The sequence below is a fragment of the Hetaerina americana genome, unplaced genomic scaffold (assembly GCF_022747635.1).
Source record: "Hetaerina americana unplaced genomic scaffold, ioHetAmer1.1.p SCAF_2, whole genome shotgun sequence".
NCBI lineage: Eukaryota > Metazoa > Arthropoda > Insecta > Odonata > Calopterygidae > Hetaerina > Hetaerina americana.
Window position 1 is genome coordinate 54,131,493 of NW_027286763.1, and position 14,980 is coordinate 54,146,472.

The window sequence follows — 14,980 nt, forward strand, 5'->3', positions numbered from 1 at the left end:
GGAGGTGAGTCCCAGCTAACGAACACTCTTCACTGAGAGGCATGAAAAAAACGCACTCATGTCATTTTCACGTCCCCTAAACCGTATCGGTGCATTCTGTACCATGCATCATTAAACTAACTGCATCACATGATGCGTGGCAGCCAAATGAGGATCAGGACTACAAACGATTTTTGGTTAGGCAAATAGAAAAAATTTAATCGAACCACTGATATTTCTAAGACTTACAAGGGATAATTTCTCATTTCGTTTCATTTATTTATTTGTTTCCTCCGTTGAACCGAAGATCAAAAGTATAAATTATTAACTCTGAAACACGGTTCCCGAAGAAAAAATCAACAATATTAGTTCATATAAAATCATTCATTCTTAGGTCGCGCCACTAAAAATTAAATACACTGAGCTGTGTTGTTACTAATTTATTTGTAATAGTTTTAAAGAAAGATCGCAGGGTCTTTTTCCAATGTAGTTCGACAAAATGTTTACTTCAGCATAATAAAGACAAGAATAAATCCTTAAGGCATGAAGTTTTGACTTATTGATTCATCAAAGAAAGTCACAAATGAGATTTCTACGATGAAACAAGTTCAACTTGTTTCAAAGTGGGACGACACTCCTACCACACTATTCCTATTTATGGCACTGATTTTCAACCCATATCCGCTTAGAATACCAAGGATTGCTTCCAGACAACAGGCGAATCCAGAGGAGAGCATGCAGGTGAAATACAGCCTAATCGGTGGATTGGTCAATCCCGAGTTTTCCATTTATGTGGCGCGGTGCCCGATTAGACATATTCGCGTCGGGCCGCTACCAATAAGCAAGGTAATCGAGACATAAATCCACTCAATCCTAAAATCGCGAATGCAGCGAGGTAGCTTCTAAGAAAAAATTCCATTGCATGGCGAATTGGGAATTATTGTGCATACCATTTACCATTTCCGATAACAAGCAACTCAAGCAGAAGAGAGCATGGAGTTTTTGACGCAAGCACACATTTCCCTCAGATTTTTCCAAGAGAGCCGCAGCAGGACGAAAGATTAAGCGCGATGGAAATATCGTGCTGTATATGAAAGATGGAGACAAAATGTATAACCTGCGTAACAAATGAAGAAGGAAGTACTTCAAAGAGGGAGCATACCCAAGAGAGGATATATATCATTGGACACATCCTGAAGCACGCATATACTGATAAATCTTATATAGTTAATGACTCCTGGTCTTAGTAGAAAGATCAGAAATCGTGATTTTATGAAGGAAGCGAAAGCTTAAATAACAAGAATTTCGTTTGCCAGTGAAACGTCCAAAAAAATGCCGCGGGCATTTCAAATGCATCCGTGATCTTTATGAACTTACCCAGTTGAAATCAAGTCATATAAGATTTTTATTGGTACATCGAAAAAATTCTTCCTTGCTTACTGATTTGCGTGGGATACTGGCATTAATTTAGTTCTCACTGCAACGGAAAATTTTTAATAGGTAGTAAAAGTGCTCAACGCTAATGAAATTGAACAGTAAATTTGCGGAGAGTTACAGGAAAATGTCTTTAGGTGACATTTGGTGAAATTATTTTGATAGAATAATTTAATATTCTAAAAGTAAATGTTATATGTTTTCAAGAAAAATTCGACGCTTCATACAATATGGAATTTTTGTATTTTTTTATATGCTTACATATATGTACAAGTTTAAATTCAAAAAATGCCGTCAACACTGCTCGCTTGGTATTTTGCTTCAGTGCGGGACAAAAAAATAAATTTCTGCCTTGCGTTTGACGCGGAAAAACTCGGGAATCTGTGATTTCTACCATATCCCGGTTATAAAGTGAACGTGTTACCTTCGCAACGGATGCTGTATTTCGTAGGGCTATTGAAACGAATATTTTATAGACAGATATTGCACTTTCATTAACATTTATTCTGTGAACTTTTGAAGACATAAAAAGATTTAATTTAAAATAAATTGAATTTTTATTTATTTTTATGTACCTCAGGATGCATTGCTATCCCTTTAACATTTCAATTCCTCATATTAGGAAATTTATAATGGAGTTAACTATAGAATTTGAATTAAATGTCTCGAAAGATGCAATACGCTTAGATATGGAGCAAGAATATTTTCTCTGGCAATAGAGAGTAAACAGGGACGACATCTGCAGGTTTTCCGCGAAACTCGTAAAGGCGCAACGTAGGGGTAAAATGACCTCACATATGACTTCGGAACGATATTATAGTCTCTTGTGATTCCGAATAGATGACGAGGCTTGACTTTCGTCCCTAACGTTCGGCCCTAAGGTTTTAAGACGTATGACCGGTAAGAAAGGTGGTCAAAAGTCGGGCTTCACGAAAAAAATAGCACAAGAGGTTAGGAAAATAAGAGCCCTTATTCTCCACATTGATGATAGAGAGCGGCTCACTTTTCACTTTGGAGCAATCAACGTTGAGACATACAAAATCTTTATAAAGTGGATGAGCATTTATTTATGAGGTATTTTCGAACTCCTAAAGCCGCCTCTTCATTCTTGTGCGAAGCTTTGGAGCTGGCGCTAAAGAGAAAACTATCGCGAGGTCTCAGCACTCAAGCGCACTTGAGTGATTTAGAGTGTGATGTGGTTAAGTCAAATTCATCATAATGTTACTAGCGATCCCTTGCAGCCACGCCTTCAAAGAAATTTGGGCTTTGGCATATTCTTTTTAAGTACGTAAAATATCAAATGAAGATCAGTGATAGGTAATCACCATTCCTTGAAAGAGCTAATATTTTGAAGCATTCATATGAGCGGCAAAGATAAATAAGGGGTGGTAAAAACATTAATCTTGAATTAAATCTCCAAACAAATGCGTAAACATTTTGAGGCAAGGCATTTGTCCGTCATAAATAAAATTTAAAAAATATCTTAACACAACAGTTCATACTTTACTTCCAAGGGCTAAAAGAATGCCTCGGATGAAAAATAATGGCAATTATCGCGGGTTCTACACTTTTTCCTACTGGTCGATATTTTAATACGGCGTTTTTCTTACCAACACTTCCTGCATCTCCCGTCATTTATTCTCGGCTTTTATTTTAGCTAGCCGGCTTTAATGACCAAATCTTTGTACTCAAGCATAAAATTTTTTTGACAAGTGTTCACCATGGAACCTCTACCTTTTAGTTTCTCCCAAAAACAGGTACATGCCCTGATTACTGCCCACGCCGGTGAGAAATTAAAATATACATTGAATCAATACACATCACTACATCATGGAATTTGTAACCCATTATTTGTTATCAAACGAAAACTTTTCCGCATTAATATTATCAATAGATAACTTAGTCGATTCCTTCCGCTCATTTAACTCATTTGGTATTGCATTTTTAAGTAGGAAATACCTCCCCGACTCTCACGTGCTGCCTGATACTTATGCGTTTAGGCAATTTCAGCAATCGCCACACGACTTCATTGACGGTGGCGATGAAAGTAAATAGACGAACTATGCTGAAAATAATTCTCATACGTACTCATTAAACTAACGCTTAGGTAATGGGCTGGACCTTCAGACTGGGCTCCCGATACACAGCATTACAGTAAACCGTAATTTTGCAGTCGGACAAAACTTATGTTCAGCCTACGTTGCGTATGGCATCTGGAATACCCCTGGTGGGCCGAATCATAAATACTGACAAGAGAGAATAAAAAAAATAAGTTCCTATGCTTCTATCATTAGGATAAAAGTCAAAAAAATCGTAGAGAAAGTACATGAAGCTATTATCTCAAATTCCCCTGCGTAAACCCTTATATGCATAACGGCTGCGTAAAGCCTAATATCAATGACTGTTGTCTACAAGTTGGGGAATCCCAGGCGCAGGCCGACATAGCCGTCACATTTCAGTAATGAGGAAATCAGTCCATAAACGGTTGAATTTGGAACTTTGAGTCAAAACCACGAACCAGATGGCTTAAAAAAAAAGCTTTGAATACTGTTGAAGAGCCAACGTCAGATCAATCAAAACGCGAGAGAAAATTAAAATGTCTAAAAAAGAGAAAAGGACTACATACTCGTACGTACTACAAATGAAAATTCTCAGGTAAGGGATACGGAAGAGCAAGAAGGAATCCTAAATCTTTTCATTTAGTGGGTCTACAATTATCACCACAGTCTCATATGATGGATTTCAAATTTCGGGGCAATAGCATTCACATGCCGCACAGGAGAAATAACGCTTTCCGCTGCTTCAGCCATTCTTGCTTCATGAAATGTGTACCTTACCCCAAGACATAAGGCCTAATCAAGATTCCACTGTTATGGTCCATTCATTCAGCACACTGAGCTTTCTTCATCATTCTGTATGACTCTTTGTGCATCAAAATCACTAAGGGTGAAGATTCACAACGCTCTCACCCATTAAATATGTGTACTGTGCCCATGTACTAGCGAGCTTCCCAAAAGAGATATTTTACGCATACTTAACCCCATGAACGTCAAAGCCTCAGTTATATGATGCATTATTGAAAAATAAGAATTCTATTACGCACCATTAAATTTTACTCACAGTAGGTGGAGAAATAAAATTACACCTATAAAAATAATATTTCACCTATGATAATGACGTAATTGGCGAGTGGCAGTGCCTGGTAAAACTATTGCTGCAGCACTAACTCAGTGTACAGTGCACGGTTTACAGTGTACATTGCAGCGACTATACTCGTAGTGATTATACTTGCACTGTGTAATGCTCTATTCCGCTATGATCTTTCCTAATGTTTCACTTCCATCGAGCAGTATGGAAAAAATCTGATTCCATGTTTGCAAAGAGGATTTCCGCCCAGTTACATTCGGAGTTCATCGTGCAAAAAATTGACGTCGTATGCAATTTCCTTGAATAATGGAGGCAAAAAAGAGTCGTAATTATCATGACAATGTATAGAGGGTCATAAATAGCTTTTAGGGCGTAGCCTTTTATTACCTTAAGCGAGATTTCGTAAACTCGCCTTCGGAAACGCCCCGCTAATATTTGGTGCATATGCGGTGCGCAAATGTCATATGGAGTAACTAAAAATATAAACACATTTCAACAATCACTATCTTCAGTACAATGATAATCTTACATTTTACGCGTTGGATATTACGCTTCATAAAGTCTACCTTGAAAAGTCATGGTTATGAGAGAATAAATCGTTCTAACACACACGCTATGAAGGCACGACTAGAATTGCGCATTCACAACTTATTAATTTAAAACGTTAGCCCACCAATTTCAAGTAATAGAAAATAGAATGCATAAAATCAATATGAAAATCGTATAAATAATTATAGGCAGAAATTTTAGAGATAGAATATCACTTTAACTATCATTATATTATTATTTCATTGTTATATTCTCTGAAGAACAGAGTATTAGCGAAGAAAGTGTTCGGGCGGAAGGCTATAATTCGGGAGCTGAGAGGCACTTAATAAAAAAATCAATTTCAAAATTTTCTGAAATTTTTTATATATATAAAATCTATGCAATCCTTATAGTGGTATAAAGTTGCAGGTGGATTATAAAAGCACCAATGTAAATATTTTCCGGAAACGAATAGGATCGAACGGTTGCCTATTTCATCGAACTTTCATTCAAGACTGCAAACAAACCATAATTCACTTGGAGCAATACCTAATAATAATTCTTCAAAAAGTAACTTTAGAAGATAGTGAAAATTTTTAAAGGATTATTAGAATTTATAGAATTACAATGAAACAATGGGTGGCATATCAGATGGGAATTGGTTGTAAAGATTTTAGCAATAAATCGATTCAAATGGAAAACCACGAAATTCCTAATGAATTTTATGTCTACGCGGAAATCACCTTGTATGTGATTTAAACCCCAAGAAAACTTGACATCTTCTATGGTCTTATCGGCTCCTGTGAGAGCTCTTATCCACTAACTCAATGTTCACTGGTTTGAATTCACTCTGGAGTGGATTAGATGTCGCGTTATTAATTGCTTCTCTATGAATGAATATACAGTATAAAAGGATTAACGCAAAGCACCTTGTAAACGCAAGTATAAGTAAAAAATAACGTAATTTTGATTACGTAATATGTTTTCGGAAATTGTGGTGGTTTTATTAACAATAAATTTAAGCTAATATTTTCCCTATTCCGCGATAAATACTCAATGCTTATATTTATACCGTTTTTTATTCTTAACCGACGTGCAAAAATTTCCGTACAAATATTTTTGTACATATTTCGTCGTTCATTTCCAATTTGAAATTATACCTGAAAAGAAGACTGTGAAAGACAATCTTAGTTTGATACCACGGCGAATATTCAATTCATTGTGACATGACATAAGCTGAAAAAACTCGTGAAAAGTAGTAATAACTACGAAAAAAATGACAAAGGTTCCTCCGAAATTAAATTCTAGATTCACGGACCCCCGCAAAATGCGGATTAATCATTTGCATCGATAGTATTTTATGATCTTTTGCAACTAGGCTGCATGGATTGGCTGAAGTAATTTCCCCACCAATCGTTGTATGCATCATAATCAATATAGGTTAAAACAATTCTTCCATAGGATATCCAAGTTCGGTGCTCCCTTGGCAGAACTTTTTATAATTCTATATCTTGCCTCACTATTTGAACACATCCCAATATTTTTAGAGTTCCTGATACGCATAATGCGTAAAATGTGTTGCTCCAGCTAAATTTCCGAGTAGGTCACACTTGAGGGTTCGTTCTTTCTCCATAACCGGTTGTGAGTGGGACCTTTAAAACAGCCGAGTTCAACCAGTCCCTGAGTTTATGCAACCCTACATCATGTTCCGCTTTTTGGCTCGTGCGGAAACGTCCATCATCGAAATTAATTTTCACAATAAAAAGTCCGTCTCTCTTGCATCAGTACTGTGACTTCTCCCAAAGTTATTAATTAAGTAAGATTTTCACATCACCGTTCACATTCCCACGATGAATTGGAAAAAAGGACGATGCAAAAATGTTTTCGTCTCTCAACAAAAAATACGTAAGAAAACAAATTGAGAGGATAAATACTGATTGAATGAGTCTTTGAGCACAACGATAACTCATCACGGAAGTAGCTTCAGGATGCAAATGATTTGATTGTTAAGAGGCTGGTAGGCATGGTGGCCTACTGTGTGCATCGTTCGGCTGCTGACAGATGAGTTGCGCCTTGCAATCTCAATTCAAAATATTTCATTTTCTGACTCCAGGAACTTCCCCAAAACCCGTGGCTGACACATCTACATATATATATATATATATATATATATATATATATATATATATATATATATATATATATATATATATATATTATATATAAACACATATATATACATATATACTATATATATACATACATTCAAACACGAAATCCCGCCAAACGGCGAACAAATACTCATTTATATAGAAACAGAAAAAAAGGAAAAAGGATAGGAACACAAATAAAGGACGAACAAATATATATATATATATATATATATATATATATATATATATATATATATATATATATATATATATATATATATAACCAAACCAAACCGACCTTCGGGTTGATTACTGTGTTTATGGTTTTGCTTTATTCTCACCTAAAAACACCATCATCGTATTGACCACTTTGGCTCATAATTGTCAATCATCTTTAGGCGTAGTACAATTTATGCACCATACCTGTAAGTAGCATTAAATACGATCCTAGAACAATTGATACTGTTTAATTTTAATCTAAATGTTTGAAACTACAATCGCTCATCGTGAGTGATTCAAAGACGCAAAAGAAATATAGCAATCATTACTCAAGTGTCTCAGGTTGCATAATTTCCTCAATACTTGAGAAGCAATTTATAATGAATTATTGTACAATTTTGGGAGAAATAACTATTAGGAAGGTGATGAATTTACGAAAGATAATAGAAAAATCAAATATACAACCAGAAGTTAAGTCTTACGTTAATTTAAGTTTGGGAATCGTTAGGAAAAAAAATCATTTTCGTTGTGATTAATGGAAAAACATCTGAGCGAGTACGTTCGCTTCCAAAGTTCTAACAGTTATTTACAGCGGAATCTATGTTTGACTACCATCTGCAATATAAAACTATAAAAATATACGACAGTAAATTAGTTCTTTATCTTTTTCTGAGAAAATCAAGAGATAGAAACGGCTTAATGTTCATCACCCATCTGTTTCTATAGAAAACTACCCTATCATTTACCATTTATACCTGCACACCCTCCTGGGTAATGTCATTAAGGAAGCAACATTACCTAGAGCCATGCAGCAAACAACCTTGTTTAAGCTTTCCTCATATTTCAGTGTTATCTTAAACATCATTAACGATGAAGTTATTATCATATGACTATATAAATACTTCCTTATAGAACTCCATTATGCAACTGATCAATATTAATCACGCAACGGATTCATCGTTCATCGTAGTAGAGTGAGCTGAGCATTCGACTGGAGCTTGTAGGGCTTGGGTTCAAATCCTGGTGACGCCTCTGGAAAGCCTCAGCTTCATTCAAGCTGTGTGATTTTTTCGGACACTAGATCTTCCTGGGAAACCGCAGGACGTGGAGAGAAAGGAACTGGACCGCCTACCATGATGTTTGAATTTCACACGTCGCTGGGGTTAGTTATGAGATGAGCTCTACTATAACCAATCAACCTTTCCGTTGATTGCTGCGGTGGTAAACCAACCCATGCTACACTGTTTGCGCATTAGTTGCGTCTATTTGAATTCTTCCACTTGGAGAAACATTCAGAGTTATATCAGCTATAAAAATACAATTTCGAATGGAAGAATGCCATTTGATGTAACGATCGCGTCCAGAGACTTGCGTGCATTTTTTTCCACACTGCGAAACTTCGCTGCGCAATGAAAGATCAAAATAAGAGCGAGTAAATAAAAGACAAAATATGAAACTCCTTAATTTTCTACGACGTTGCTCTCTTCGAAGTGCGAAATCATCACTGACCTCGACCCAACTGTAAAATTGAACGTTTTTTTTAAGCCAATCAAGCATTTCAAGCAGCAAAACCGCCGGCAACACATAATATTACTGTTTCTGGAATTACAATGTCATGTAGGTTATATGATCCCCTTCTATCTAGATTGAATTCATTCATCATTTGGAGATTTATTGATTATAGTGGAAAATTACAAAACTTGTATAGCTAAAAATGCTCATATACTACTTATTCTGATTAACGAATAAGACAAGAACGCTGAATTGTAAGACACATTTCGCATCAAGAAATAAAATCGATCAGTGAAATTTTTTGTCCTTAAATGGCAAATTATCATTTCATTAACTAAGATGTTATTATTATGTAACGAAAACACAATTGAGGTTCTAGAATGAACTCACTTATCTGGCCACGCACAAAAAAACTGAATCATTATGGACGTCATTAACATTGATTCAAGTTATTAGGGAAACATATGAGATAACAGCTAATGGAATATTTTCTTATTAAATAGGCAATTTGTGGGACTGAGCACCCGTAATGACGATATTTATGAGAATTTAAAGAGGTTTTTTTATTTTTCGTAATGCAGTCACGTTTATGTTCTTTGGCTTTTCTGAAATGATAGATCTTCTGTTAATAAACGGCTCGAGCAGAACCATGTACAGTTTCCCTTTTCCTTCAATAAGACAGAAGGAAGATAACATTCTACAGCAGCTTACGATACTGCCTTACGTATAATCGATGTAAGACCTCCCTCCGTCCCACGCGAGGATGGATCACCTTTGTAGCTCTCGTGCGAAGCAGTTTGATTACCGAATGACCTCGCTTTCCCTACAACTTCCCGATCAGGTAGTTGGGAAAACAGCCGCACACTCACTGACAGCCGATCTCAAGAATGGGGACGATACCTAAGAGAGAGGGCAACAAAAAAATGTTTTTTGTCTAAGAAATAAAAAACTAGCAAATCTGTAGCGCGTAAAAAAAGGCCAAATAGGGAATATAAGTGGATATATGGAAAGGTTCTGAGAGCGAAGCTGAATTCTTTTTCCGCGAGATTTTATCCTCGCGATTTTTCTATGTGCGATATGCTCCCAAAGGGAGTAATGAATAATCCTTGAAATTGATCATCTGGAACGTAACTTAGCACATGACATTTTTTTTCTAAATATTATTTAGCACTGATTTTCATTTTCGATCTCATTCCGAACTCGCACTAAGGGAAATGATATTTTTATTCACGTCGTGAATAACTGGATTACATAAACAGTCCAATGGAAAGGTCAGTTCTCAGGAAGTTTATAGAGCACTATTCTGTAACAAGTCCCGAGAAAGGGAAGGTGATATGGAAATATTGTAACTTCACTAGGCGTTTTCACGAGATAGACACCAGCAGTGAAAAAAATAAGTGTAAATCAAGAAATGAGAATTTATATCCTAGTTAATTTTATTCACTTACAAATAACTACGAGAAAATAACAGGTTCCACAATCATTTTTAAAAGTTAAATAAGGTTAAATTCAATTAAATATCATCGACTATTTTTTTTATAGACAAAATTCTTGGCATCAAATTTTTAGTTTCATCCTTTCTTGACGGCGAGAAGAAACTTTTGCGTTTATTTTTCAACAATTTTGGATAAGAGTAATTAAACTTAAAAGGACTCTTTCTCATTCCTACTTTTCCTGTTTTTTCTGCATCTGATGTGATCTCATTATCCCGTCTTTCCTCCTATTCTCATCGCAAAGTAAACGTGCGATCAGCAATAAAAATACATCATAGAACCAATAGATTCCCAGTCAATCAATAATCTTGGTTGCCAAAATACCTTTTTCATAGACTTGGACTACTAATTGACAAAAAGAAAGAAACGGTCAACATTATCTGCAAAATTGAAAATGTTTAAATTTATAAATCCATCGACCATTTAGACCTACCATCTAGGGTCTACACTTAACGGTCTTTCCCTTTACTGCGTATGGACACTAAATCAGGAAGTATAAGAAGCGCTAAGTCTTTTTTTAGCTTAATTTCTTTCTGATAAAAATCTATAAAAAAATCCACGATACAAGGAACTACAAGTTTCAATTGCGAAAAACGATTAATCTAGGATTTTTTTAACTTTAAAATGTGATTTCCATAAGTTACGCAGTAGGTTTCTTTCAATGCAAAGAAGGGCTATGCTATGGTATAAATTATGATTTGATTCCTTTTCTTCCCGTCGCCTTTGGGTCTGTTCATAATCATGCAAAATAATTTACAAATCTTCAACAACAGCCGAAAACATTGCATAAATTCCTACAAGCACAATCTCTAAATTCAAAGCGAATCATAAGCATTATTGCATATCCATTGTCATCAGGACACTTTACGCACTCAAACTACTATGGCGTGAGAATAATCTTGCACCGTTCTGATTGTAAACGCCGGCTCTCCAGCGCTGGCGCGTTCCGCACCTCCGGTCACTACCTTTTCACCTCTTTCTCTTTTGTCTCCAATGAACTCAATATGGAAGCCCCCGCCCATGCTGAGACGCAATCGAAAATGGACACAACCCAGCTTCCCATCTCCTCCTATCCTGTGACACCTAGCCTAACCCTTCCCACTTGTGCTCCTAATTCGTCTCTCCCGACTCTCTCCACCACTCAACTCCCTCCCTACCGCCTCTCATATCTCCTCCACGCCTCCCCCTGGACATCCACCCTCCAAGAGGGCAGTATTGAACTCCTCTCCCCCACTTTTTCTCACCCGAATCGAACAGCCATCATCCCGAAGTGAGAGAGAAAGGGACTTGTGGAGTATATAAGGTGACCGTCTTAGATGGAGAAGTATCACTCGCAACCGACTCTTCATCAACCAACGTCAGCTTCAGCAACACATAGCAACACCATGAAGGTCTTGGTGAGTGTCCAGGATCTTACGGTGTTTTTCTTCTTGATCTAGCTTCACATCTGCATCGTGTTGGCCTCATGGCGGAGGTGGATATTTCGGACCCGAGTGGAAGATTCTCAAAAGGATCGTCAGATTTAAGCTTTCCCTTTTGAGCAAACGTTTTAGGCCGTGGGACGTTCGAGTTCGGTCTGTTCGGGTCACTGTCTGGGATTTGCGCTCCAAGGATTTCTCGATGGATTTTGCAGAATTTTTCTAACACCACCGTCGGCTAAAGGGAATTTTGCTACGCCAAAGAACGAAAAATATCTACCTCATTTGCCCTACAAAATCTAAAAATAACTTTTGAAATTGCGACGCGAAGGAAAAAGTCTTTATCGACAAAAAATAAACCAGACATATCTCACCAAGAGAACTCTAAACCCAACGAAGAATTATTTGGATAGTTTTTTTGACTATCCAAAAAAATTTGTCTAGGTCCAAATGCTAGCAGATACATATACTTGATATTATTAGGTGTCACTCCTAATTCATATCATCAGCTAGCAACCTCCATGGCACCTTTTCTTCTAAAAACTCTATTTATAGTCAAAAAGCAGCAAGGTATAATTGAAGTCCTATCTCGTTTAGAAGCAAGGCGAAACCTGTGGTAGGGAGATTGCACATGCAAGGACCCGGACATAACTGCACGAAATCAGGTGGAACAACTTTCCAGACATTTTTAAAAGACCCTTCAAAAAGAATAACCCTTCAATAAAATTCGCTTTCTTTTTATTGAGGCATCGCTAGCACTGCAAACGGTACTCGCCCCAAACAACGTCATACGCTTTGAAAGATTATCAGAGAGGATAAAACTTTGGTGTAGCATCTCAAACTCTCACTGATTACTGGTGGCTATTAATCATACTCCACTATTCAATCTTAGTACTCCGGAAGGGATAATTGCGCTTCAAAAATAGCAATTAAAAAGAGAAGGCAGACATATTTGAAATAAATAAATAGAAATAACGATTTCTTATTAGAGAAAATTACCGAATCATTAGATAAACATTTTAGCGTCACTATTTTATATGTATTTTGTTGCAGTATTTGCATCGACGAAATATCAGCAAGAGATCAATTTAATTTCCACAATTCAGAGTAAATTTAGTTAGCAAATTCGATCCAAGTTCTAAGCGAAACAATTTAGGGAGATTAACGTATCAAGGCACTCACGATGTTCTTACGTTAACATCATACCATTAAAAACATTGAATTCTTATTGTTCTTCAATCGAAAGATCTGTGAATATAGTGCCGGTTGGAGTGTTAATAGACGAAAAACTTCACAAAGGAATAGGAGTTTAACGCTGATGATGATTTACAGTCATAAATTGAGGAGTTACTACCAATACAAAATAAAAACATAAGTTACTAGAATTTTTACTAGAGCTTACTAGTCGTTAAGAGCGAGAGACTTCTACTTTAGTAAATGTTAGTACCAAATAAGTAATAATCCGAATATTCCTCACAAACAAGCGGGGCTTATAAAGACAGAATTGTACGTTTAATGGCTGATCATTTGTCCGTTTTAAGCCTTCTCATTTGTTAGATGGAAAAATATTAATCAAAACTCTTCAAACTGTATATGATTCTCTCTGAGAAAAAGAACAGTTGGAGGACTCAATCATTATATGGTTCTGATCGTTCTGATACTGACTTAGTCTCTAATATTACCTGCAACTTAAAAAACTAGAATTTTACTTCCTTATAGGCGGCTATTTAAACCAGACGGAAACTGCATAGATTATCATGATTGTTCACCCACTTATCTCCTGAAGATATCGATGGGATTAGACTAAATTCTCATTAATAACAATTTAAAAATTACAAAAATTAGATAGCATTCATTTCACGGCATCATGAGTGACTCATCAGTATTTAATTGCTACATAATGTATAATATGGGTATAACTTTAGCTCCATTAAGGGATTTCAGACCTAGTTCTTCATACCGAAGGGTTTCTGTTCTCTAACAAAGAAAGACGATCGCGGGATTCAAACATCCAGCATCCAACTAACATATCACATCTTTTTTCTTTGCTGCAGGCTTTCTTTATCCTTGCTCTGGCCGTCTGCGCCTACGCAGATGAGAAGAAGCAGGAGAAGAGGGGTTTGGGCTATGGCTTAGGCTACGGAGCCTATGGCGGATACGGAGGATACGGAGGATACGGAGGTTACGGCCTGGGCTATGGACACGGCATCGCTGCAGCTGCCCCCGTGGCCTACGCCGCTCCCGCCGTCTCCTACGCCGCCCCCGCCGTCTCCTACGCCGCCCCTGCTGTCGCTAAGGTCGCCGTCGCCGCCCCCGCCGTCTCCTACGCCGCACCCGCTGTCTCCTACGCCGCCCACCCCGTGGCCTACGCCGCCGCACCCGCCGTCGCCTCCGTCTCCAAAGTGAGCTACGCCACCACCCACGCAGCTCCCATCGCCTACGCCGCCCCAGCAGTCGCTAAGGTCGCCGTCGCCGCCCCCACCGTCTCCTATGCCGCCCATCCCGTCTCCTATGCCGCCCCCGCCGTCTCCTACGCCGCCCATCCCGTCTCCTACGCCGCACCCGCTGTCTCTTACGCCGCCGCCGCACACCCCGTGGCCTACGCCGCCGCACCCGCCGTCGCCAGGGTCGGCTTGGGCTACGGTCTTGGCCACGGTCTCACCTACGGAAACGGTCTCGCCTATGGAGGCGGTCTCGCTTACGGACACGGACTCAGCTACGGACATGGATTCGCTTACCACTGAAGACGAAATTGAGAAAAGAAAAGAAGGGCTAAATGAAATTCGCGCATCCATAAGGAGAGCTCGCCCAAACACACCAAAGGAGCCAGCAGTGCCCACCGTCACCGCAAAAAGGGTGCACCATCTACATCCATCTCAGCACGGAAACAGTCGAGCGCTAAGGTTTTGCCAATGTAAAAAGTACATATTTTAATAAATAAACCTTTCCTAAAGTAGCTAATGGCTCATAATTTCTCGCCTGAAATCCATCTCCTCCGATTTTTTTTATCTATTTCGAACTTACAAGATATTGACTCAAATCTCTTGACATTGTTTATCATAGTAAAATATTCCCATCAACATCGATTTAGATTCCC

The 14,980-nt window shown here is 37.9% G+C and overlaps 1 protein-coding gene across 1 annotated transcript; it reads left to right on the forward strand.

Annotated features, from left to right (window-relative positions):
- The first annotated feature begins 11,781 nt into the window (after positions 1 to 11,781).
- On the forward strand, positions 11,782 to 14,627 carry LOC139688101 (cuticle protein 16.5-like). The gene is made up of 2 exons (XM_071585527.1): positions 11,782 to 11,862; positions 13,938 to 14,627. Exons 1-2 carry the CDS (start codon positions 11,782 to 11,784, stop codon positions 14,625 to 14,627), a joined length of 771 nt encoding a protein of 256 aa, XP_071441628.1.
- The last annotated feature ends 353 nt before the right edge of the window (positions 14,628 to 14,980 follow it).

Bases quoted from the DNA above. Each gene is read 5' to 3' on its own strand.
- LOC139688101 (XM_071585527.1), top strand. From the start codon at position 11,782: ATGGAGAAGTATCACTCGCAACCGACTCTTCATCAACCAACGTCAGCT. The intron at 11,863-13,937 runs GTGAGTGTCCAG...TCTTTGCTGCAG, and splicing joins GCAACACCATGAAGGTCTTG to GCTTTCTTTATCCTTGCTCT.